The following is a 27,344-nucleotide window of genomic DNA, read 5'->3' on the forward strand; positions in this document are numbered from 1 at the left end:
CTATGAAGTTAAATTTACCTAAAAAGTCAGCTGACACAGTCAGCTGAGAGCCAGATATTAATAATAACTAATGATTAAATACAGTGGTATATAAATACAATGAGTAAAAAAGGCGAGTGAACACTCAAAGGAAGTCTCCAACAGCCTAAGTGAGGATTCAGGGTCAACTTATCCAGCCCCAACGATATGTTTTTTTCTTTATTTTTTAGTTTTAAAACTAATATTAAAAGTAGAGAGGGTTTCTGTCACCCAAATTAAAACTGGGAGCTGGTTCCACAGAAGAAATCTGAGAATCTGAAGGCTCTGCCTCCCATTCTATGTTTAAATACCCTAGGAACCACAAACCTGCAATGTGTGAGCTTAGTGCTCTATTGGGGTAATACCGTACTATGAGGTCTTTGAGGTAAGATAAGGGCCTGGATATTCAGGACCTCATATTTAATGAGAAGGCTTTAAAATTCAGTTCTGGATTTAACAAGGAGCCAATGAAGAAAAGCCAGTATATGAGAAATATGTTTTTTCTTTCTAGTTCTAGAAAGCAGGTTTAGCAACCATGATGATGATGTTGATTGAACCAACTTGCATCTGCCTTTTTGGGACAGAAAACCTGAAAAAAAAAAAACTTCACAATGTTATGTTGATGTCAGTAAAGCTAATTTAACATTTAAACTGGCAAACAGTGAAAAAACAAATTTATCTAAAAGTTGGAACTGAATCTAAATGTTGCAGTTTGCAATCAGAGTTTTATTTTAATATTTCCAGGGAACCCTTTCGCCCAGTGTTAGGAAGATGTAACCTATAGATTTTATAGATCTCCTGTGCCTTTAAAAAAAAATCCACAAAAAAAAAATCCATGTCCACTGAGTGATGTCAGCCTTTCAATTCAATAACTAATTATAAATTACCTCATGGTAAACACATAACGCAACTCTAATATCTAAATAGGACTACAAGTTTACAAAGTTGTAAACTTTGGCAAATTAATTGTAAACCGCCATTTCCTTTGATATCTGTATGAACGCAAAAGTTAAACCAAGAGTCAATTAGTTCAGGTGCAGAAGAAGGGGAGGAGTCAGAGCTTGCTGAAGAAAACTTGCCTGCAAGCAGGTTAGATGTGCAGAATTAGTGAGTCAAATACAGGTTAAGTTAGCGCTCTTTCTGGGTTAACAAACTCAGCTTTCAGGAAAAAAGCCTGGATACACCATTTTGGCACGATAAAACACAAACAGATGCATCTGCTACATTATTTATTTGAAGGACTGCAGAACTGAAGCAGATTATAGATAGGTGCAAGTAACCAAAGAATGATTACAGATGAGCAAAATAATTTGTGATCTAAGGAACTTTGCAGTGCTTAAATGCAATGAAACCAACTCTGAAAGGTACATGAACATAGAAATTTTCTTATTTCACATTTTTCACTTTATTTACAAGTCATGTTACTGGGTTTTAAATGTGTTGTAACGGTCAAGACAACAGTCAGAATACAGTATAGCGGTATTGTTTTAATTGGACTGGAAGTGTTAATCTAAAAGCAGTCTGTAAGTGTGCTGTGTACATTCATCCATGTGAGGATACAAGAAAAAGATCATTAATAATGAATTAAATCTCATAAATCAAGTCTGGTGAATGCACTCTGATCCATGGTCATATAAGGCCTGCCAGTGCCAAAAAAAGACAATGAAAAGTGGGGGATAATAAAAAGGTGACATAGAATGAGGCACGTTTAACAGAATTTACATTATGGAAAAACTGGTCAAAACTCCTTTTGAAATTTAAAATAGTCAGTTTGGCAGAAGTCACTATCTCAGCTGTGTGAAATATTGAGACCTTTCACAAAAATAAAATTGATGTTGAATAGTCAATTTCTCATTTGTTCCCCAAGAAATTTATGCCAGGCAGTAGCAATAAAAATCCAGACATCTGAGACTGAGAGCATATCAAGTACAAAAATGTCAAAAGAAAAGAACAATGTAACAACACTGCAATGTGCCAAAGTTACCAGGACTTCTAGTTTTTAACATCAAATGAACTGAAAAGGCACCCCAACTCACTCAAGCTGACACTGAAACCTCTTATCATATAATCTTCAGTGGAATTTAGTGAAAACGCCCAATATTGTACATTGTATACATATACACCAATTCAGCAAAAATGTCACTTAAACACGCAGTTAAGTGGTGTTAATCTTTATATTCCCATCTTATTTCAAAACAGTTGCTGTGTTTACTGCAGTGGCTCTCATAATCCGAGGTGTGGACAACCAGCGGAAAATATGGTGTCAAACCAAGTTAAATGACAAAATTTATGCAAAGAAAATAAACTAAAGTCTGACACATATATACATATATACACATATATACATATATATATGTGTCAGACTTTAGTTTATTTTCTTGCAGGGTGAGACAGACTTGAGTGTCAACTTTCTGCAAATTCTGAAAGGAGGAATACCAGAGGAAGTTCAAAAACCACTGGTTTAAGGCAACCCTGCTTTTCCTGATGGAGACCAATATTTAAGCAGGTCAGTGTGGAGACTGGCTTGACAATGGATGTGCTCTTGGTGCATGCAACATGACCTAATAGTGTTTATAAAAGTTCACCCAGAAATAACACCCAATCACACACTGCAAAACTGCCTAACACATTTCCTCTTTCACAGCTGAGGCCATCACAGGAGAATTTCTATGATGGTATTTATTCTGGGGGCCAACTATTAGCAATTACTGGTCTTCACACCAAGTCTGTTTTTCTTCTTTGTCCAAGATAAGAAAACCAGTGAAAGGTTTTCAGGCTTCTGTAGAAATCAGGAACGATTGTACAAGGTCAAAAAAAATGATTTCTTCATCTTCCATTTCCAACTGTGAGTGCTCATGTGGGTTTCTAGAGGATGACTGTATGCTGAAGAAAAAATGGCTAAAAAGAAAATGCTTTGGTCCATGTATGATCTATCTTGGCAGTTAGGGTTGATATATTCCAGAGCATGCATGACGCAGCTCATATTCTAGCAGTCTCAGGTACACTAACCCTGTCTGTGTTTATCCGTTCTCCTTCCACAGTACTAAGTGAATGCTATGGTCTGGCATGCTGGTGGCAAACACCAGTCCAGAGTCATTGCCCCCATCCAAACCGTTAAGCCAAGAGGTCACGCCGGCCAGAAAGCTGGATCCTCGCTTGGATTTTCTATACGCTGGTAGAGGCCAACGGCCTGAGATAGCCTCTGTCCTCAGGTCCATCACATACAAGAAGTGGTTGTCAAAAAGAAGCGCAAACACTTCACCAAAGCTGAGCAGGGACAGGTTGGCTGGATCTTGCATTTTTATCACCCTGGGAAAATAAAGATAAGCTGCATTTAAAGTTGCCAAAATATAATCGGTTACTCATGAGTTTGCTCTGATTGTACATGCAAAGAGTTTAAACAACAACAACAACAACTAAATGGCTAGATGCTCTATAGCAGTGCTTCCCAAACTTTTTCCAGCCACGTACCCCTTGAGACATGTCACCCTCAGCCGCATACCCCCTACTACGAACGACTCTTAGTGTCTATAAATACATTGCAATATCGCATGCATAAAAATAAATACTGCACAGTCGATTATTTCTCACCACCAAATGAATTTATCAATATTTTTTAGTAATGACAGAGTTTTAATAACAAACTTTACTACTTAATACTAGCAGTGTATCAAAGGATTTATTAGAATTCACTTTTTTGTCGAGAGCATAAAGGCCATGAACTTTCATTAAACAGAACTTTATTTAATGTGATGGATGTGCTTGAGCAGAGGCACACAGCTCTTCAATGTTTGGCTCAATTTGGGAAAGGCTGAGTCTTAAATCGTTTTCCACACAAAGTCTTGCTCTGTATTTTGTTTTCATGTTTGTTAAAGCAGAAAATCCCCTTTCGCATAAGTATGTGGTGGCGAAAGGCATCAGAGTCTTGACAGCGCGCTTAGCCAGCGCGGGCTGTTCAGTGCGCAGCCCTATCCAGAAATCCGCCAGGTTCTTTTGAGCGTGTTCAACTTTTAGAGATCCATCTGTGGCAATTTCAATTAGGCTCTCCTGGTCAGACGGTGATAACGAAGTAGGCACAGCAGTGAACGGGTGACGTATCCAATCATTTGAGCCGTCCGTCTCTGGGAAGTATCGGCGTAACTGCACCGCCAGCTCCTCAAGGTGCACGTTACATTCGCGCTTTACACTTTTAGATAGTGTGAGATCATTAGAGCACAGAAAATCATGCAGCACAGGAAAGACTTCAGTGTTGTTTGTATCCAAGCAGTTCTTCCAAAGGTTTAATTTCTTTATCATGGCCTCAACTTTATCTTGAACATTGAATATAGTTGCAGAAACGCCTTGTAATCCGAGATTGAGCTCGTTCAGACGAGAAAATATATCACACAGATAAGCCAGGCAGGTAGGGTACTCTTCATCATGCAAATGTTCAGACAGCTCAAAGGGATGGTTACTGAAGAAAACTTTAAGTTCATCCCTCAACTCAAAGAAACGGGTCAGCACTTTCCCTCTAGATAGCCAGCGAACCTCTGTGTGGAGTAATAATGTCTCATGCTCGCTGCCCATCTCATTGCACAACGCAGCAAATAAGCGGGAGTTCAGCGGCCTGGCTTTCACAAAGTTAACCATTTTTACACTCGTGTCCAAAACATGTTTCAAACGGACAGGTATTCCCTTTGCAGCAAGAGCCTCTCGGTGGATGCTGCAGTGTACCCAGGAGGCATCTGGCGCGACTGCTTGCACACGTGAAACCACACCTCCGTGTCTCCCAGTCATGGCCCGTGCGCCATCAGTACAGATGCCAACACATCTGTCCCACACGAGTCCATGTGTGTTCATGAATGTGTCCAGCTTTTGAAAAATATCTGCGGCAGTTGTCCTTTGTTCCAGTGGTTTACAGAACAGCATGTCCTCCTTGATGGTTCCTTCATGAATGTAGCGCACATATACGAGAAGATGCGCCAGGCCAGCCACATCCGTGGACTCATCTAGCTGTATTGCATAACATTCACTGTGGCGTATGCGCAGAAGTAGCTGCTGTAAAACATTTTCTGACATTGCATTGATGCGCCGTGAGACAGTATTGTTTGATGATGGAATGGACTGTATCGTCTTTTTTGCCTTTTCCCCCAACATTGTCCCTACCATATCTAAAGCAGCAGGGAGAATGAGGTCCTCCACAATAGTGTGGGGTTTGTTGTTTTTAGCCACTCTGTAACTGACCATGTACGATGCTTGTAGTCTGTTTTTATTCATAAGATCTGGCACCTGAATGCAGGTTTTACTTGTTGAAAGTGATTTTAGCTGTCGCTCAAAATATTCCCTTGGTTTATTTTTCAAATGGGGATGATTTGTCTCTAAATGTCTGCGCAAAAGTGAAGGTTTCATTGAGTTCTGAGACAATACTTTTGCACAAATAACACACTGTGGCCGGGGAAATCCACCAATATTTATACACGTAAACCCCAGCGAAATATAATTGTCATCATATTTGCGCTTCTTTGATGAGGTTGTGTTACAGTCCGAGCTGTCATGCTTTCTCCCACTTTGACGCTCTGCATCAGACACTTCATCACTTTCCACATGGCTGGCTCCAGCTATGTTAGCCACTTGGCTAGTAACCACAGATACATCCCTGCTAGCACTGCTAGCATCCAAATCTGACGAACACATTGTTGTTGAACAATCACCTGTGCGGTCACTGGAAAATGCATCTTCAGATATGAGCTTATTGGTTGTTGTGGCCGGTGTCTCTGTGGTAGGGCCTTTTTTTCTTGTTAACCACTTGTCCATTTTCGCGCTGCACTGAATGCTTGGAGGCAACTTCAACTGTTAGGTGTCAGTCATTTGGGCAAATCACGCCCATGTATTTTGTCAGAGCTATTTTTTTGCTGAACACCAGAGGGTGGTATATAGTCATGTATTTGACAGGCAAATAAAACTGCATTAGCGCAAATTTCGGCTTTTAAAACTTTTGATCCCCACTCCAACCCCAACCCACGCGTACCCCCTACAGCCACTTGCGTACCCCCGAGGGTACGCGTACGGTAGTTTGGGAACTACTGCTCTATAGCATAATGGTCTACACATTTGTTTAAGTATAATCATAAAATTAGAGAGGCCGTCTGTCGCCCAAATCCAAATTGGAACTGAATCCACAGAAAAGGGGCCTGAAAGCTAAAGGCTCTACCTCCCATGCTACTTTTAAATGCCCTTGGAACTACAACTAAGTCAGGAATCTGAGATTAAAGGGGTGGTGATATGAGCTTTGGATAGCTTTAGCCACTTTGACTTAGCTCCTTTAAAATATACACGTTCTGTTGGTTGAGGGCGATTTAAGTGTATAATTAGGTTTGTTTTTGTGGTGTGAGGTATTTAACTTTGACAAACTATGAGCCTCTACTCAGAGTAAAGAGTTTCCATGCTATCAACATGTTAGTGTTTAACTGTGAGAGCGCATGGAACTATTTGCCTGTGCCGCTGTGTGCATGTTTATATGTATGAAATGGATGAGCTCATAATGAGTATGTGAAGCCAGTCAGCTGGTCACCAAGAAATTACCTGACTCCGGTCCATAGCCGGTCAATCGGTGTATCTCTAGTGGAAATCACTCAGACTCGACTTGGATCGACTGGCTTTCCATTACAATCACTACCACCTAATGTGGTAGGTACTATTTTAGTACCTAGTACCAGGTACAATGGCCTAATGGAAAACCCTGAAAACTGTGGTGAGTTGATCCGAGTAGATACTAATGGAAAGGGGGTTTTAGATTTTCGAAGATTTTTTTCAGTGTTTACTGTAACCACGTTGATTAGTATTGGGTTTTTTTTCCCCCAGACCAGAAATAAAACGTTTAGAACGCTCATGGGCCTTCATATTTATATCTACAGTCTATATCAAAATGTATTTTCCAACCTGTTCTTGCAATGATGACAACTTGTAATTTCATTAAGGTTTCATATTATTTATTTAAATCCGAAATGATAGCCAAGTCACCTCTCATTCACTCCATTACATTTCGTAAACTGTCTGTCTCCCCTGCATATAATAGATTAATTATAGAGATTATAGAGCCAGGTGGAACTAGAATACGGTATGTTATCAAATTTCCCCTTACACGCCATAATTGCTGATAGAGAACTGGCAGTTAAATCTAGAACAAAAGCAAACTGATGGATAAACCACACTAAAATATGTCAGTGGTCAATTTGGGTCGGTTTTACATGTTGCATTTTTTTCAGATGTTGTGCTTATGACACAAAGTTTTTCCTAACCAGTCTCTATGTGTTAGCCCTGTGACAAACTAGCGACCTTTCCAGAGTGTACCCTGCCTCTCGCCATAAGACAGCAGGGATAGACTCCAGTCCCCCTGCGACCCTGAAAATGTTAAACTGAAGAGAATGGATGAATGGATATTATAATCTGAATTTCAGGGTTACAGCCTTGTCATCAATACAAATTTAACAGGTGATCAAATAATTATTTCCTCCACTTTAGTACAACCCTCATGATCTTACAACTTTAAAATCCCAAAAGAATGTCATATGGACATCTTGGGAAGGAAATGTGAACAAGGTGATCGACGGACACTTTCCTTGGTTACTTAAGTTTTTAACTAGCTTTTTGTATGCTGTAGTTTTATTTGATTTTCTCTATCCATCCATCCTCTTGTGCATATCCTTATGAGGGTTGCAGAAGAGCTGGAGCCTATCCCAGCTATCACAGGGCGAGATGCAGGGTACACCCTGGACAGATTGCCAGTTTGTCACAGGGCTAACACAGAGAGATAGACAACCACTCACGGAGGAACTGCAGGAGGAAACCGGATTACCTGGAGAAAACAAAACGCAAACACAGGGAGAACATGCAAACTCCACACAAAAAGGGCCCGGTCTGATGGGGGAGTGAAACTCAACAGTACTAACCACTGCATTTTCTGTTCCTACTTCATACTAGGCACCTGCATGTTTTCTAAAATTATGCAACCTATTTTACCTGAGAATCTCAAAACTGGCAAAATCCCACTGATAGACTCCGAGGTCAGAGCTGCATACGATGTAGCGTCCATCAAACTGCAGGCGAGGTTGGAGGCTGATGCTGCGGTCCTCTGACACAGACAGTGTCTTTAAACACTTGCAGTTGATCTCTCGGCCTAAAGGCCATACCTGTACACAAAACACAGGACTGGCTCCATCTTATGGACTCTTTAGATATAGCAGGTCATGTATGATGACCAAGTCGTTTTCCTTTAAAACACATTAACTATGAAAGGGAACATTACCTTAATCTCATACTTGTCAGCACTGAGGAGAATGTAATCACCAGGACTGTGCACCATTGATTCCACTTCACTCTTCTGTAGTATCACCTGATAACAGAAAATCAACAAAAGTTTCACATCTTTAAAACAACAACAAACAAAAAACATTAAGATTGGTTATTTCCTGCCAGTAATTGAAGTAATGGAAATAAGTTTCACACAAACTCAGACAAAAAAACCCATAAAATTCTGACCTTTGTTACCCACTCAGTGTGTCCAGTCAGCGTGTTGAGACAGGCACCAGCAGATAAAGCCCAGACCTTCACTGAGAAGTCTGCAGAGCCGCTGACAAGTACATCCAGCTCATCATTGTAGTCGACACTGAAAACTGCACACGTGCACATACACATGCGCACACACACACACAGTTAGGAGCTGTAGCACACATTAAACATGTAGCTATTCTTGTTGGCAGATAATACCAAGCTTTGCCTAGGAGAAGTTCCACTAGTATAACAAAAATGGAACTGTCCCATTCTTGATAACCCTCATCTTTACACCAGCTCTTGAATCCACCAGTGACTGTTTCAGTGTACTCCATCTCTCTACTCTGGCATATGGCATAGAAACTGAACATTTAACAGTGTTTCCTGAAAACCCTCTCCTGTCTGATCATTTCCTGATAACATTTACATTTACAATAATTGATTACACAGCGGTGAAGAGTAGACTTTATCAAAGTAGATGTCTTTCTGAAAGCGCTGTAACTAAGTTTAAGAATATAATCCACCCACTGTTATCATCTTCAATGCCCTGTACCAACACAGAGCAGAGCAGCTATCTGAACGCTACCCCAACAGAGGTCGATTATCTTGTTAATAATTTCACCTCCTCACTACGTACGACTCTGGATACTGTAGCTCCAGTGAAAACTAAGGTCTCTAATCAGAAGTACCTGACTCCGTGGTATAATTCTCAAACAAGTAGCCTAAAGCAGATGACTCGTAAGCTGGAGAGGAAATGGCGTGTCACAAATTTAGAGGATCATCATTTAGCCTGGAGAAATAGTTTTCTGCTTTATAAGAAAGCCCTCCGCAAAGCCAGAACATCTTACTATTCATCACTGATTGAAGTAAATAAGAACAACCCCAGGTTTCTCTTCAGCACTGTAGCCAGGCTGACAAAAAGTCAGAGCTCTGTTGAGCCAACCATCCCTTTAACGTTAACTAGTAATGACTTCATGAACTTCTTCACAAATAAAATTTTTATCATTAGAGAAAAAATTACCAATAATCATCCCACAGATGTAATATTATCTACAGCTACTCTTAGTACCATTGATGTTAAGTTAGACTCTTTTTCTCCAATTGATCTTTCTGAGTTAACTTCAATAATTACTTCCTCCAAACCATCAACGTGTCTTTTAGACCCCATTCCTACAAAACTGCTCAAAGAAGTCCTGCCATTAATTAATTCTTCGATCTTAAATATGATCAACCTATCTCTAATAATCGGCTATGTACCACAGGCCTTCAAGCTGGCTGTAGTTAAACCTTTACTCAAAAAGCCATCTCTAGACCCAGCAGTCTTAGCTAATTATAGGCCCATCTCCAACCTTCCTTTCATATCAAACATCCTTGAAAGAGTAGTTGTCAAACAGCTAACAGATCATCTGCAGAGGAATGGTTTATTTGAAGAGTTTCAGTCAGGTTTCAGAGCTCATCACAGCACAGAAACCGCTTTAGTGAAGGTTACAAATGATCTTCTTATGGCCTCTGACAGTGGACTCATCTCTGTGCTTGTCCTGCTAGACCTTAGTGCAGCATTCGATACTGTTGAGCATAATATCCTATTAGAGCGATTAGAACATGCTGTAGGTATTACAGGTACTGCGCTGCAGTGGTTTATATCATATCTATCTAATAGACTCCAGTTTGTGCGTGTAAATGGAGAGTCCTCTTCACACACTGAGGTTAATTATGGAGTTCCACAGGGTTCAGTGCTAGGACCAATTCTGTTTACATTATACATGCTTCCCTTAGGCAGCATCATTAGAAGACATAGCATACATTTTCACTGCTATGCAGATGACACCCAGCTCTATCTGTCCATGAAGCCAGATAACACACACCAATTAGTTAAACTGCAGGAATGTCTTAAAGACATAAAGACCTGGATGGCCGCTAACTTTCTGCTTCTTAATTCAGATAAAACTGAGGTTATTGTACTCGGCCCTGAAAATCTTAGAATTATGGTATCTAACCAGATTCTTACTCTGGATGGCATTACCTTGGCCTCCAGTAACGCTGTGAGGAACCTTGGAGTCATTTTTGACCAGGACATGTCCTTCAATGCACATATTAAACAAATATGTAAGACTGCGTTCTTCCATTTGCGCAACATCTCTAAAATTAGAAATATCCTGTCTCAGAGTGACGCTGAAAAACTAGTTCATGCATTTATTACTTCCAGGCTGGACTACTGTAATTCATTATTATCAGGATGTCCAAAAAACTCACTGAAAAGCCCTCAGCTAATCCAAAATGCTGCAGCAAGAGTCCTGACAGGGACTAGAAAGAGAGAGCATATTTCTCCTGTTTTGGCTTCCCTTCATTGGCTTCCTGTTAAATCCAGAATTGAATTCAAAATCCTGCTCCTCACATACAAGGTCTTAAATAATCAGGCCCCATCTTATCTTAATGACCTTGTAGTACCATATCACCCTATTAGAGCGCTTCGCTCTCGCTCTGCAGGCCTACTTGTTGTTCCTAGAGTATTTAAAAGTAGAATGGGAGGGAGAGCCTTCAGTTTTCAGGCCCCTCTTCTGTGGAACCAGCTTCCAGTTTGGATTCGGGAGACAGACACTATCTCTACTTTTAAGATTAGGCTTAAAACTTTCCTTTTTGCTAAAGCATATAGTTAGGGCTGGACCAGGTGACCCTGAATCCTCCCTTAGTTATGCTGCAATAGACGTAGGCTGCCGGGGGATTCCCATGATGCATTGAGTTTTTCCTTTCCAGTCACCTTTCTCACTCACTATGTATTAATAGACCTCTCTGCATTGAATCATATCTGTTATTAACCTCTGTCTCTCTTCCACAGCATGTCTTTTATCCTGTCTTCCTTCTCTCACCCCAACCGGTCGCAGCAGATGGCCGCCCCTCCCTGAGCCTGGTTCTGCCGGAGGTTTCTTCCTGTTAAAAGGGAGTTTTTCCTTCCCACTGTCGCCAAAGTGCTTGCTCATAGGGGGTCATATGATTGTTGGGTTTTTCTCTGTATCTATGAAGCGCCTTGAGACGACTTTTGTTGTGATTTGGCGCTATATAAATAAAATTGAATTGAATTAAATTTCTCTTTTTAATCCCCAAACTTGGTGGCAGATGACTGCTAAATATTCCACAGTGTACAGAAATGTGCACAGACAGTTGGGTTATATTTTTTGCCATTTCCTTTTAGGTTTGTTTCAAAACTGTCTGTGGACTTGTGTTTCTTGCCTAATCAGACTTTTTGTAATGCCTTTGTTTTGACAGATTTTAAAGTTCCCTTGCCATATAAAGCACTGTCACAAAGAGATAACATAAAATACTAAAAATAACACTTCTTCCATGCAAAGTTGACCGTTTCGCTATTGACCACATGTTATCTGCCTCTCCTCTAGCATTAATATGCTTCCTATTCTAGATAAGGACATAATTGCTCAACACTGAAACCAACCTGCTCCTGTGTGGCCACGGAATTGCTGGATTTTAGCCCCTGTACTCCACTCCCAGCATGCAATAGTGTTGTCAAAGGACCCAGTCACCAGCTTCTGTTCATCAAATTTTACTGTGGCACAGGTGTGTGTCTGAATTCCATAAATGCACTGTCCAGTACGCACATCCCATAATTTGGCAGAGAGATCGTCAGATCCTGAAAAACAAGTAAAAACCATCAGTGTTACTGCTGTAGTGACAGGTTCAACCTACATGAGTGTATATAGAAGGCTCAACATGTACAAGCCCTCAGGACCACACACTGAGAATGAAACAAACATTACAAACAATGCTTCCACACCTATTCCAGACATGGTCTGCATGAAAGAAGACAAAACTGGGTATACTCAAAACAACCCTTATGAGTGTGCTACTGGTAGAAACTACTGTGCCATAATGTGATACAGATGAAAAAACAACAACAACAGCAACCTATACAGTACCATTAACAAGTATATGTCTTAGTTTTTATTTTTTGCATGTTTGTCATACTTTGGGCCCTGAAGCAAGAGCACTCAAGTTATGCGGCAGGACAATGATCTGAAACGCACGAGCAAGTCCACTACCAATTGTGTGGGTTTTTTATTTTATTTTTAAATACAACAAGACAAAAAACAGTTATCCCAAATACTTTAGTGCAGTTTTTGCTGGCAACAACGGCACAAACAGTTGTTAGGGTTAAGGTGCAATTTCTGTTTCACACACGGCCAGGTAGGTTTGGATTAGGGCTGCCCTAGTTATCATTTATATATCACTTTAAGCAAGGCATAAATGTAGATACAAGACAAGAGAGGATAACTCACACGCCTATCTTTTTTCCTAGTAACACTCTCTTCTCTATTTTATCTATCAAACTTCCAAAGAAGAACCAACAGTAGCTAAAACAGACTCAAAGAAAAAGTGTTTTTATGATAACTATGAACCTGAGTGAAAGTCAGCCTCTTCCTACAAGGGTGCAGAGAATGAAAAACTGTGTTGGAATATGAAATGTAAAATAAAAAGCATATGAAACCATCAATGCGGTGTGTGTGTGTGTGTTGTTTGGGGTGTAAGAAGTTGGCAAAGTATTTCAGGTAGCAGCTTCCTAAGTTGTAAAGTTTCCGTTAACTACCATTTCCTATAGGAAATGGTAGTTAATGGAAACAGTAGAGGACAAATTAAGGTGTGGTTTTAGATCTTAAGGCCAGGAACCCGTCAGAGAAACTTGCTGATGATAGAAAAGAAATATCATGTTGTATGCTTAATATTCCTAGTAATGAAATCCCAGAAAGTTAATTCTGTTTATCTGCACTACGAATTTCCAGTAGGTGAAACCTCTGATCACTCATTCAAGTGACTTCTGTTTTCTGTATAAGGTTTCCCCAAGATTATATAGATTGTACAGGTGCATAACAAATATCAACCATGAACTAGCATCATTACCTAACATTGAGCCACAAGTGCAGTTTCATGATCATTAATATGATCATGAAATTTGCATGATCATTAATATGCAAATTGATCAAACTGATCAAAGTCCAATTTGAGTACTATTAAAAATTCTGCAATAAAAGCATAGTCCAGACATCCTCTCATATGCATATATTTAAATTTTGAATAAATCTATAATCATTAAAAGCAAACTTTTTTTTTCATTTACCCATTATTGGGTATGGTGTATAGAGTTTAAATATAAATCCATTTCGGAACAAGAGAAGTACTGTGAATACTTTCTGGACGCATTGCATGTGAATGACTCCTGGGTGAAAATCAAATTTCAAGACGTACAACAATTTACTGATCACATTAACACATCACCATGAACAACAGGGAACATTTGAAAGTTGTAAACTGACACATACCAATCAGTTTTTAAGGTTTTGACTATCATCATCCACTCAAACACAAATTGTGTGACATCAGGACTCTACAACACAGAGTGAACACCATCCCCATAGACAATGGATATCATATCAAAGAGGCCCTGAGTAAATGTGGTTATCGCAACTGTGCATTTGTCAAAGCTCAGAAGACAGCTAAAGAATGTTCCAGGCGAGAGAGAGATCAACTACTTCCTAAACGAAAACCAATGGTAAGATCTTATGTGTCCGGAGTATAAGAAATGTGCTTTGTCTATGCCAAAAGCACCATGCCAAAAGCTGGACCTTATACTACGTAATTTATGAATTCAGCAGGGGATCAAACAATTAATTCCCCTGCTGTACGTGAAAAGTGAACTGTCACCTCTGAACTAAGGAGTGTGCTAAGATTGAAGACATTTCCCAACTCTTGTTAATAGTACTCATGGACGTTAATCCATGGTCATGACAATTTCCAAATCAAATTCCTTTTTAAATAGAAACAAAAAACAAAAAAAACCAAACCATAGGCCTGGTGACAGATCTATTTTATAAGCACTCTTTAAATGACTATAACTCTCTTACCATTGCGCTTAAGAGAAAATTGAAATGGTTTTAACCCTTTGAAACACATCATATATCAGTATTGTCAGTGTATTCAGTGAATAGTTTTATATTTACTTTTTGTCTATACAGATGTCAGATGATAGACTTGTTTAAACGCTATTTTCAAACTGCAGTTTTTCATGTGTGTATGGGTACATTTCTCAGGACATGATGTGAAGTTAATCTAAAAGGAGTGTTAGTATTATGAGGTTGACAGAAATATCTCTGGATAAAACTGATGAGCTGTAAAGCACTGTGTCATGACTCTATCATAGACGTTTGAGAGCTACCAATTTGATATTTTGCTACTCTAATAAAGACAGAACACACAGTCATGGGGTACCTGTACAGAGGAGGCCGTCCTTGTAATAAAGAGCATATACTCGAGCACTGTGACCAATAAGTGATGACGTCTCAAAGGCTTCTTGATCCTTTAACTGCATCATACGCAGCTTAGCCTTCAGGTAGACCCCCTTCCAATGTGATGCATCCTGAATGGTCTCATCAGTCTTCCAGCCTAGCTCCCGACACACACCCTGCCACACCTCAGTGCAAGAGTTTATCACCTACCAAAAAAAAAGAAAAAAAGAAAAAAAAGAAAGAAAGTAAGAATATTTGATATGTGAAACAAGTTTTGTCAGGCTCTGTGGATCAATAATAAACATCCTTAAAAACTTGATTATCCATCTGTGTCACAAAAATTAAGCTGTATGACGGATTTAATCAATTAAATTTCCACCTGTAATTCACTTTGCTCATGCTTCATATAATCATTATCTATACATTTCAACAAACATATCAGAAAGTCCATACAAACAACAATATATATAACGTATATGCCACTTGGCGGAGAGGTTCATATTCATCTAACTATGAGAATGTATACAGTCTTGGTAATCTAAATATGTGTTCACTTTTCATGCAAGGAAACAAAAGTCATCCCAAAACACAGATGTCACAAGCATTTTACATCACTGGCCCCACATACAGCCCACTTTGATGTTAAGTGGGCTGGACCAGTAACACTACATGATAAATGTGTAAAATTAGTGCATAAAACGCAGTCTTGTATGCTTTTGCTCCCACATGTTATACTTTTAATGTGACAGTATTACAGATTCATCAACAGATCAATCCAGAGTGCTGACATGATGTCCATCTCAAGCGTATTCCACAAGAGCACTGAACAAACACTATTCTTTTTCACAGATACAGTAAACCAAGAAAAACAATGTTGAAAATACAACATGAATATATCACAATTGGAACTGTCAGTGAAGCTCATATGTGGGCATACATCAGTGCAACAACATCACTGTCTGTATATGTCTGTCAGTTTAGCTATTGACTGTATCTTTGGGCCTGGACAACCGTCATATCTGCATTTTTGGATTTAGGTTGTTATTGAGGATTAAATGGATACCTATAGACAGCATAATAACAGATAAGTACCTTCTACAAACCAAACAATTCTTTCAGAAGCTAATAGCTGCACTTTTATCAAAAACTGAAAGAAGGCATTAGATTTCACTGTTTATGTTTGTAATCATTATTTTCTTTTACAGTTCATTCCTTGAGGAAAGTCAGATAAACAAGGAGTCTGGAAATTTTAGAATTACCTTGTTCCATTGTTTGCAGACTAGGCAGCAGGTGAGCAAGGTCTGAGGATCCAGCCAGCGCAGCAAGTAGAAGGCCAACTCCAAGGGAAGAAGGCGCAAAAAGTCACGTTTCAGCAGTGTCTCTAGTCCATTCGAGAGGTGGCGGAGCTGAGCAGCACCACTTAAAGATATGAGGTGGTCCAAAGACTGGTTGCGCTGCTGGTCATTTAGAGTAAGGAAAGTAGCAGAGACTGACTCCAGCCACCCCTCAAATGCTGCCTTCTCCATGGGCACATGAGAGCGACCTGCAAGAGCTATAAGAATAATGCAGGGTCCGACCTCATCAATTTGGTCAGGAGAAAACTACCAAACTCATCATACACAGAGACAGATTCAACATCTGGGATAAAAGGTGATGCCCTCCAGTCATTGCAATAATCTTTTTTTTTTTTTTTTTTAAAGAGTACGTTTGAGCCCCTCCAACCCCTTAACATTTAAATCTCTTGAAGAATGAATGACGCCAATTCTGAATCCCTGAAAGGTCATGAACAATAACAGTACAAAATGTATGATTTAAGAAGTGTCCCTGGTTCAGACATTTAACCTGGATCAACCAGCATCATCTCCTCACTCATACAGCGTTTAAGATCCGGCCATAGCAGGGTAGCTAATAACCAAAGCTGCAGAAGGCTTTCCGTCAGGCTTCATAAAGCCTTCCGAGCCTGAAAATGACACATGAATGTAAAATAAAGTACATATGTTTCACTTATTTAAAATTGAAATTTAAAGGAAGACACTTTTATGGGCTCCCGTGTCTGCTTGTGCATTCGTTTTAAGTTAGCCTGACTAGCTAGCAACTTTTGTAGCTAACGTTAGCTCTGTAGCAGTGTTATTGTTTAGAGCAAACTAGCTACAAGTGGAAACACTCAAATACTTAGAGAACAGTATATGCTATTAAATGATTTATAACTGTAATTGGAAATTCAAATTGCCCACCAACCAGAGTTGCAGGGAGTTTCCGGATCAACACTTTCCCGGTTTAGGTCACATCGCTAAGTTAGCTGTCGAAAGCTAATCTGGCAACCACCAAGTTAAACGGATTCCAAAGAAAGCTAGTTTTGTAGTTGAGGTTAGCTAACAACCACGATAGTGCTTGTTTTTGTTAATTTTGAATTACACGTAAAACACGTAACGGTAGTCTTCGTTACAGCTCTATGGTGTAGATATTTCATGCAGCAGGGGAAAATGATAGCACCTTCTGACAGCATGAAACTATAATATAATGGAAACGCTACCCCTTCATAAGAGGTTGTTGTCACCCTCAGTATAATCTTACAGGAGGCAAAGTAAGAGTTTTATCGCAAAACAACGGGCAACATTTAACAATATACAACCGCATATTTAGTAGCTTTGCCAGCATATTCAGTATACTTATACTTTATAACATTTTTGCATTTTTATTTTCAGCGTTCCCTCTTTTGACGCAACTTGCCTGCAAGACAATGCTGCTGGCACTAAAACAAATAGATTAACTAACTTCCGGTTTTCGCGCGAGTAGGTGTGTCCAGAGTCAGAACCCTTTTTTTAAAAGAAAAAAATTCTCTTTAATTCTCGAATACATAAAGGAGTATTAGTACGACGGAGTAATAGCGCCACGTTAAGAAAACAAAATATTATTGATCATTTTGAGAATAAAGTCGAAATTTCGAGATTAAAGCTCTATTTCGAGGAAAATAGTACAAATACTATTTTGAGAAGAAAGTCGAATAAAAAAAGTGAAAAAAGTTCAATTTTGCTGCAGGCTTTGAATGGTAAAAAGTAGCACCACTTGGTGGACAAATATAAAATTAAAAATTGAACCGAGTAGTCCAAAAGAAAATCTTAGCATAAAGGAATGCATTAGTTATGTATGGAAGCTTCATTCCGCCACTAAAAAAACGCTATCCATAACTCGAAATAAGTCAAAATTTCGAGTTATTATGGATAGCATTTATTTATTTTTAGTGGTGGAAACAAGCTTCCATAGGATAGCAAGGAATGGTATAAGGTCTACCCCAGTACTCCTCACCTCTAATGAAGGATATGCTACTAAGGAAAATAATGTGGGATGAATTAGTTACACTTTGATGGGGTAGAGCCCTCCAGTGAGATGTTTCAAGTGTCCGAGTTATGGACATGTGGCAGCTAGGCTGCTAGGATTCAAGGAAATTAATTTGGAAGAAATATGTCAAATTACCTATCCTCAGGACAGTGAAGCACAAAGAACAAAACAAAGTCAGCACTTAGGATGGGATGACACAGACACAGAGGACTTGTTCTAAAGAGGTTATGATCATGGCAACTAGTAGCATTTGCATACTGCTGTTTGTTATGCAGTGGAATGCTAGGAGCCTCATGGCAAATGAATAGGAATTCAAACATTTTCTAAGCGGTCATAATTAAAAGCCTAATATTATTTGCATTGTTAATATTACAAGAAAGTTGGTTTAAACCAAGGCTAGGTTTTGTGATTCCAAGATCTAAATGTGAGAGGAAAAATAAGGAGATAACCTTTTAGTGCTGGAACCTGTAAAACCTTTATTAGAAAAGGACTAGAAATGAATGCAATAATTGAGTGCATAATAACAGAAGTGTGGACAGACAGGGGAAAATTTACTGTTGTAAGTACATATAATTTCTGCATTACATTAGAGGAAGACTATTTCGTAGAAATTACAGATAAAATCGGTGTCCCTCTAATGTGGGTTGAAGACCTAAATGCACATAATGAGCTGTTGGGAAGCAAGAAGAAGGACAGAAATGGTATAGTAGTGGAGGAATTTATAGACAAATACAACTTGGTTGTTTCAAGTGACGGATAACCAACATGGTTTAGGACAAATCAAACAATATCATCATCTATTGACATTACATTTGTATCAGCTGATTGGCATTAGTTAGCAAATGTGGATTGTGGATTGCAAAATGTTTACTGGAGCGAAGTACAATGGGAAGTGGCCATACCCCCTAAATCAGTAGCAAATAATCAGTTGCTTAGTTGGAATGAGGAGTCAACAATACCCTCCCATAAGATTCAGTCTACAGCATTATATAATATTTTATTAGTGTCCTGTTAGACCCATTTATTTAAAAAAAAGAAAAAGAAAAAAGAAGACGAAACAAACAAATAAAAAACAGTCTCTTTACAGCTCCGAGATAGTCGTCATTTATTTCCGATATTTATGATATGGCATTATTTTTGTCAGTTAATAAAGACATATTTTAATATACCAGTTTAACCTTTGTTTTTGTTTTGTTTTTCTTGCTAACATTAGGGGGTATTGCCCTAAATATGAGTAACTAAAATGTTTTAAACAAATGTTGTGGTTGCAATATATTAAAGGGAAAAGTGTTTAAAATCTCACGAGGGGACATCAGTAGATCACACTATTTTCTTATCCCTCCCAAGTCAAGTGAATGGTCTTAGCTAAGGGGACTGATGTAGGACAAACAACTTTGGCTGCTGTTTATTTGTTGCTTGCTGATGTTACATGTTCTGAATAAGAAACATTTTATTGTCATTAAATATCAGATGTTAAATTAAATGATAAGTTTTTACATTAACTTACATATTCCACTCTCCGTGTTCCTTTCATGCACCTTTGAAATGCAGCTGGTGCATTTGATAATGCAAATGGCATCCTGCCCATCTAATATAGCTCCCAAGGAGTTGTGAAAGCTGTCAGGTACATTGATCCTTCTGCTATGAAACATTGGTGGTAGGCTTTTCCCGGGTCCAGTATGGAAAACCAGCTGGATCCCTCCAGTGAGTCAGTGAGATCCTGGTTCTGGGTGGCTGTAGCTCAGGTGGCAGAGCAGGTCAGCCACTAATCAGAAGGTCGGTGGTTCGATCCCAGGCTGCCTCCTGGCTGCATGCCAAATATCCTTGGGCAAGATACTAACCCCATGTTTGCCTACTTGTGGTAGTCAGAGGGCGCCAGTGTCCGGCAGCCTCACCTCTGTCAGTGCGCCCCAGGGCAGCTGTGGCAACAATGTAGCTTGCCATCACCAGTGTGTGAATGGGTGAATGACTGAATGTAGCGTAAAGCGCTTTGGGGTCCTTAAGGACTAGAAAAGCGCTATACAAATGCAGGCCATTCTGAGTAAACTGGGGTTGGTCTGGCACTGTTTTGTTATTCAAGAGCTTATAATAAAGCTCTTGGCGTATGGAGCCATCCTTTTTCCTCACACACGACTGGAGCACCATAGGGTGACTAAGATTTAACAAACCATCTTTTTACCAATAACTCTGGAATTTGTTCTTTTACCTCCCTATCGACCGGCACATCATCCTTAAGTCTGATTTCTATTTACAGGGCTGAAACACGGCCTCTTCACAGAACATTTCTTCCACCACTTGTTGCTTTTCGGGGATCAGATGGCTAATGTCAGCTGGTGGAAAAGCAAGAGTTCTGTTTGGGGTTTACTGGGAAAAAGTTAATCTAAAAAGATTAACTGTTCTCTCATGCCAGAGACAGTGTCTCTGGCATGTCCGATCTCAGTCACCTTGGTGACCTGCTAAACTGTACCAAAAAATTTTCTCTTTGGTAGCATGATCTCATGTTTTAAGTGCTTAGAGATTAGTACCATGATATAGGGGTGGTGAGGGTTATCGAACTCCAGAAGGCCTTCCCTCAAACTCAGCTGTCCTCGGATATCGTCCTGCTCCACAGGTTCACACAAAAACAGTAGTCTGTACCAAACCTGGAATGACAGCACTCCCACTCTTACTGTAGCTGTGTCACAGTATTTTCTTGGTGGTACCTGGATGAAACTGACCATGGGAATCACTTGTTCACCATTCCAAAGACATCGCATCGGAGGCTAACAGCTGTGGGAATGGCATCACCTGAGAGTTCTTGTCTCTTGATAATCGCTTCAAGCACATGCGCTGCTAGTAGGTGCTGTTGCAGTGACAGCTGACTGACCAGGAAGGGGGCTTGAATGGTGAAACTGGAATTGTGATTCCCTCCTAAGGTGAAGGTGATCTCTACCCAGCCATCTTAGGGGATGGTTTGGCAATTAACTGCATAAAGATCAAGGCTTAAATACCTGATCAGTGGCTACCCAGTGAAAGTTCAATTCTATTCATCTCATAGGTGAACATCATCAAAAATGGGCTGACACCCACATTCCCAATTATACAGTCAGATCCCTGCAGGAGCTTTTCAGTGAAGGCAAGGCAAGTTTATTTGTATAGCACAATTCAACAACAAGGTGATTCAAAGTGATTTACAGAGACATTAGAAACAAAAACAAATAAAAAGCATGATTTAAAATTGATTAAAACAAGCAAACAAACAAACCAACTAATTAACAAACGAACAAACAAAACAGTATATAAAATCAAAACAGATTAAATTAGTAGTTAAATGTAAGTTTTGAAATTTAAGCTTAAAAGTGTGGATTTGGTGCTTTATTCAAATGCAGCTGAGAATAGGTGAGTCTTCAACCTGGATTTAAATAAACTGAGTGTTTCAGCTGATCTGAGGCTTTCTGGGAGTTTGTTCCAGATATAAGGAGCATAAAAGCTGAATGCAGCTTCTCCGTGTCTGGTTCTGACTCTGGGAACTGATAAAAGACCGGATCCAGATGACCTGAGGGATCTGGAAGGTTCATACTGGGTCAGGAGGTCACTGATGTATTTTGGTCCTAAACCATTCAGAGCTTTATAGACCAGCATCAGAACTTTAAAGTCTATCCTCTGACGGACAGGCAGCCAGTGTAAAGACCTCAGAGCTGGACTGATGTGGTCCACTTTTTTGGTCTTAGTGAGGACTCGAGCAGCAGAGTTCTGAATGAGCTGTAGTTGTCTGACTGATTTTTTAGGTAGACCTGTAAAGATGCTGTTACAGTAATCAAGCCTACTAAAGATGAATGCATGGACTAGTTTTTCCAGGTCCTGTTGAGACATCAGATCTTTTATCCTTGAAATATTCTTGAGGTGATAGTAAGCTGATTTTGTTATTGTCTTAATGTGTTTTTCTAAGTTTAGGTCTGCATCCATCACTACACCCAAATTTCTCGCCTGGTTTGTGGTTTTTAGGTGTATAGATTGAAGTTCTCTGGTGACCTGTAATCGTTTTTCTTTGGCGCCAAAGACTATTACCTCAGTTTTGTTTTTGTTTAGCTGGAGAAAATTGTGGCACAACCAGTCATTAATTTCCTCGATGCATTTACCAAGAGCCTGTACAGGGCCTTGGTCTCCTGGTGACATTGTGATATATATTTGTGTGTCATCTGCATAGCTATGATAGTTTATTTTGTTGTTCTTTATAATCTGTGCCAGTGGGAGCATGTAAATGTTAAACAGAAAGGGTCCCAAGATGGAACCTTGGGGAACTCCACATGTGATACTTGTCTGCTCAGATGTGAAGTTACCTATTGATACAAAGTATTTCCTGTTTTCTAAGTATGTTTTGAACCAGTTTAGTACAGTTCCTGAAAGACCTGTCCAGTTCTCCAGTCGTTTGAGTAATATGTTGTGGTCAACTGTATCAAATGCTGCACTGAGATCCAGTAAAACTAAGACTGACATTTTTCCACTGTCTGTATTCAGACATATGTCATTAAACACTTTGGTCAGAGTGGTTTCAGTGCTGTGGTTCTGTCTAAAACCTGACTGGAAGGCATCATAGCAGTTATTCTGTTTTAAGAAGTAATTGAGCTGTTGAGAAACTGCTTTTTCAATGATCTTACTTAAAAATGGGAGATTTGAGATCGGCCTGTAGTTGTTCATTTGTCAAGATTGTCCTTTTTCAGTATAGGTTTTATTACAGCAGTTTTTGGTGATTCTGGAAACACACCTGACATTAAAGAAAAGTTGACGATCTGTAACAGGTCTGACTCCAAAGTCTTTGAGACCTTTTTGAAAAAACATGTTGGCAGGACATCTAAACAGCAGGAGGAGGAGTTCAGCTGACTGAAGACTGTCTTCACTTTTTAGGTAGGGGTACCTTGCATTCATGGTGCTCTGACAAGCAACTTTGTGTGACTGTTGCTTGTTTTTCTGTCCACAGACAGATCAGTATGGTGATAGACATTAAAATAACATAAATATTAATAATACTTTTAGGCAATTTTATTATCACCATGGTAAATCACCAGGGCCTGATGGCTTGAGCTGTTAATTCAATTTTTTAATAAGGGTTCCAGCATCATGTGGTATGATCATTTCATTAGATGCAGAAAAGGCCTTTGATCGTGTCAACTGGCTGTATTATGTTTTGCATACATTTGGTCTGGGAGACATATATATTAAAACTCTTGTACACTACCCTTTCATCATCACTAATGGCCTAAGATCAAGCAGCTTTCAACTTCACTGCTCAACACGAAGATGTCCTTTTATACATTTCAGAAATTCTAATCGCTAGATTTAAGAAATATCAATAACTAAGATGAGTGACATGCTAAGATTGCTATACCCCCTTCAAATAATTCTTTCACTTATATCAAACAAGGCTCAAAAATTACTTAATAATTTGTTAAGTGACTTTATATGGAACAAAAGAAAAGCAAGGTTAAAGATATCAAAACTTCAACTTCGTAGTTCAAATGGAGGTCTGGCAACCATCTCAGTTTTATAACAGAATGGATCAAAAATGACCCTCCTTTTGTATAGCTGGGCCTGGAGAAGTCTGAAAACGTCAAAAAGGTCTCAAAAAGCCAAGTCTGGGAAAAAGAACTTGATTTAAACATCAGTGAAGAGGAATGCTCAATTAACTGGTCAAAATCTACAGTCCTACCGATTAATTGCTCCCTCCATAATTCCTCTTCTACACCACTGCAATCGGGAAATATAAAATATTTAGGTATTAATGTTTCTCCCAAGCTTGCAGATCTAACTAAGTTAAACCATATCCCACTTTTAAAGAAGGTAGAAGATGATCTGGTTAGGTGGAAATGTCTACCCATATCACTCATGGGAAGGGTTGCCGCTATAAAAATGATGGTCTTACCAAAAATAAATTATTTATTCTCAATGATCCCAACTAAACCGCCACAAGATTGGTTCAGATCTCTAGATTCATGTATGTCCAAATTCCTTTGGAAAAATAAACCCCCACGTATAAGCTTAAAAACACTACAAAAGACCAAGGATAAAGGAGGATTAGAACTACCTAACTTTCAGCACTACTTCTTAGCCAACAGGCTTCAGTTTATCTCAGGATGGCTAAAACATACCCTCTTAGATGAACCTTGGCTAGATGTAGAACAAGCACTTTGCAATAATTTAGAGATCTCAGACCTACCATTTATCAGCTCAAACATCCAACGACATGAATGCTTTAAAAGCATCAACATCAGCTCTTCTCTGACAGCATGGTGGGAGTTTCTAAAATTGATGGAGTCTTCATTAATCCCATGCAAACGTACACCTATCTGGAACAACCCTGACATATTACAAAACAATAATATGATAAACTTTTCAGATTGGAGTGGTAAAGGAATCAAATATTTAGAACATATACTAGAAGGAACAGAATTTATTTCATTTGACGGAATAGTTACACAATATGGGATCAACAAGAAAAGATTTTTAGAATATCAACAAATTAAATCCATAGTAAAAAAGAAATTTAAACCGGGTCAAGTTGAACTACAAACACCACCAAGTGTGGTTCAATTTCTTACTCTTAAAACCCCCAAATTACTATCCAAAATATACAGAATGCTTTCTAAAACAGATGAATCAATATCACTTCCTATTGCAAAATGGGAAGCGGATTTATCAGTTAACTTAGACCTAAACTTTTGGTCTCAGATTTGCTTAAAAACCTTTCATCTAATCAGAAATCCCAGTCTTCAATTAATTCAATACAAAATATTACATAGAGTGCACTATACAGGTCATCGGATGTTCAAGATGGGCTTTACGTCTACCAACAACTGCTCACACTGCCAAACCAATTCACCGGACAATTATATCCACGCTCTTTGGTTCTGTCCACCAGTTCAGAAGTTTTGGCGCGAGATATGTGAAGACTTATCAAAGTGTCTGAAATGTAACATTCCAACTTCCCCCTTAGTGTGTTTGTTGGGCAGCTTAGATAATGTCACTTCAGAAAAGAATATAGCCCATATGGTTTTCACTGCCCTATGCATAGCCAAGAAAACAGTCCTCATGAACTGGAAAAATAAAAATAATCTTAATTCTAACCAATATAGAAATTATCTATTAGATTACATTAGTCTTGATACAGCCTCTGCCACCACATCAGATCAATTGCTCTGGGCTCCTTTGATCAGCTCCATCACCTAGTGGGGGTGGGGGGTCATAGTTTGGTCCCGCCTTCACTGTTGTGATTGGTGTGGGGGTAGGGACAAGCTTAGGGCGTTGGGGGGTTCCCCGGAGGCATCTTCCTTGGGGGGCTCAACCCGGGGTAGCGGTCATGTCCAGTTAGGGGCTCTGTTGGCTCTCAGGTGACTGTTTCCTCGTGGCTGCGTGCAGCGGGGCTAGGGGAGGGTCTGTGCTGACGGACGTGGGTTACTGACCTGGTAGCCTGGCTGCCCCTGGGTGGGTCCGGGATGGGCGTGAGGTTCTGGGGGCGCTCCGTCTCTGGGCTGGGGCCCGGGCCGGGCCTCGGGGGCTTGGGTCCTGGTTGGTGTGTTGCCGGGGTTGTGGGCGGGTGGGTGCATGGGGGCCCAGCCCTGGCGCAGGGTGCCGCCGGTGCGTCGAGCCACCTGGGGGGGCTCTTCAACTGGTGGGGGAGATTGTCACATCTTGCAGGAGCTTTCCTCTCTTCAGGAACTCTCTCTGCAGGAGGGGGAGATACAGGAGAGGTGGAGGGAGATCTCAGCCTGGGCGTCTATTGTCTTATGTAGTCTGAAAGATGAGTGGATGGTGGGGTGGGTGCAGTTTTCTCTGTGGTGGGGTTGGGTGGACTGTCCCGGGCTCTGTGGGGCCGGGAGGCGCTGCTGCACTGGGCCCCGGTCTGGATGGGCCTGGGCCCCCTTTCCCTGGCGGGTCGCGGAGTATGGGGGTGCCTACTGGGGTCAGCGGGGGAGCTGGCCCCAGGGAGGGGTCACTTGCCCCTCCCTTCCTTCCCTCCCCATCTCCAGCTGCCTCCCTCTTCCCGCTCCACCACAACCACCCACACATGCAGGGCCTTGGAGTAGGGGTATGTCACCAGGGTGCAGAGGAGGCTACCCCCCCCTCTGTCCCCTTCTGGCTGCCTCTGCCTCAATTTTATCCCACCACTTATACATTTACATTACTCACACTCTCATTACACATACATATAGGATCTTGGGGGTGGGCACGCTACACGGAATCCAAATTACCATCAGGGTGTACACCTCACCCCTGGCGTTGTTGCCCACCTCTCAATTTTAAATACACGCAGACATTGAGGGCTAGCAGGAGGGACCATGCGCTTACCTGCTGCTCTCTGGCAGGTAGCTCCATGCCCTCCTGGGTTTTAAATGCACCTTAGAACACACATGCATCAACACTACAATGAGCGGGTGGAGGGAGGTTTGGAGTCTTCTCTCACCCCCATTCTCTGCGGCCTGCTGGAGCGGGGGGGCTAGGAAGAGGAGTTGGCCGTCCGACTGCGGTCTGGAGTGTGGGGCCTCCCTGCTGCTGCGGAGTCGGGGGGTCTGCCTTTCCCCACCGCAGGGAAAAGGGTAACACCACCTGGGTCTGGGTGCAGTTCCCCCCTCCAGGGGCAAGGGTACCTAGACCCGGTTCGTAGAGTACGCTTGGGGAGTGTGATCGTGTGTACAGCGTCTCTTTATGTTTGTCTCCACGTTGGTTGAGTGTGGAGTAAGTGCATATAAGAGCATGAGGGTGTGGAATGGAATGGATGTTTGTGTCTGTGTGTGCCTGTATGTCTGTGTCTATATGTCAGGTTGGGTATCAGACGCCACCTCTCTGGGGACATCTCAGGCCCTCCAAGGTTTGGAGGCCTATCTCCCCCCACTTGCGTTGGTGGTTCTTTGTGTCTGGGGATGGGCGTCCAGGTACACACCGGCTCACTCCTTGGCGGCCGCTTATCGGGGCCTGGAGCCTGGGGCTCGCTCGGGCCACTTCAGGGGTGGGGTACTCTCAGCCTCTCGGCCTGGGGCTCGGTCACTCTGGCACAGCTGGCTGCCGGCGGAGCTCATGGGCATGTCACTGCAACCCCCCCTGGCTTCAGCTCCGCGGCTGCTGAGTGACCCCTCATCTGGGACTCTCCTCAGCTCTTTCTGGGACAGTGGCGCGGCTGCCCCTCTGTTGGTCTTC

General features: G+C 40.8%; 1 protein-coding gene across 1 annotated transcript; it reads right to left on the minus strand.

Moving 5' to 3' along the window:
• Window positions 1–1,230: 1,230 nt before the first annotated feature.
• Window positions 1,231–17,419, minus strand: fbxw2 (F-box and WD repeat domain containing 2). The gene is made up of 8 exons (XM_040048682.1): window positions 17,076–17,419; window positions 16,097–16,389; window positions 14,821–15,043; window positions 11,996–12,190; window positions 8,536–8,669; window positions 8,303–8,389; window positions 8,017–8,186; window positions 1,231–3,327 (listed from the first exon to the last, which is right to left on the minus strand). Exons 2-8 carry the CDS (start codon window positions 16,361–16,363, stop codon window positions 3,039–3,041), a joined length of 1,365 nt encoding a protein of 454 aa, XP_039904616.1. The 5' UTR covers window positions 16,364–16,389; window positions 17,076–17,419; the 3' UTR covers window positions 1,231–3,038.
• Between the last annotated feature and the right edge of the window lie 9,925 nt (window positions 17,420–27,344).

This window comes from Simochromis diagramma, unplaced genomic scaffold, assembly GCF_900408965.1.
Source record: "Simochromis diagramma unplaced genomic scaffold, fSimDia1.1 OVJJ01000683.1, whole genome shotgun sequence".
In the NCBI taxonomy this organism is placed as follows: domain Eukaryota; kingdom Metazoa; phylum Chordata; class Actinopteri; order Cichliformes; family Cichlidae; genus Simochromis; species Simochromis diagramma.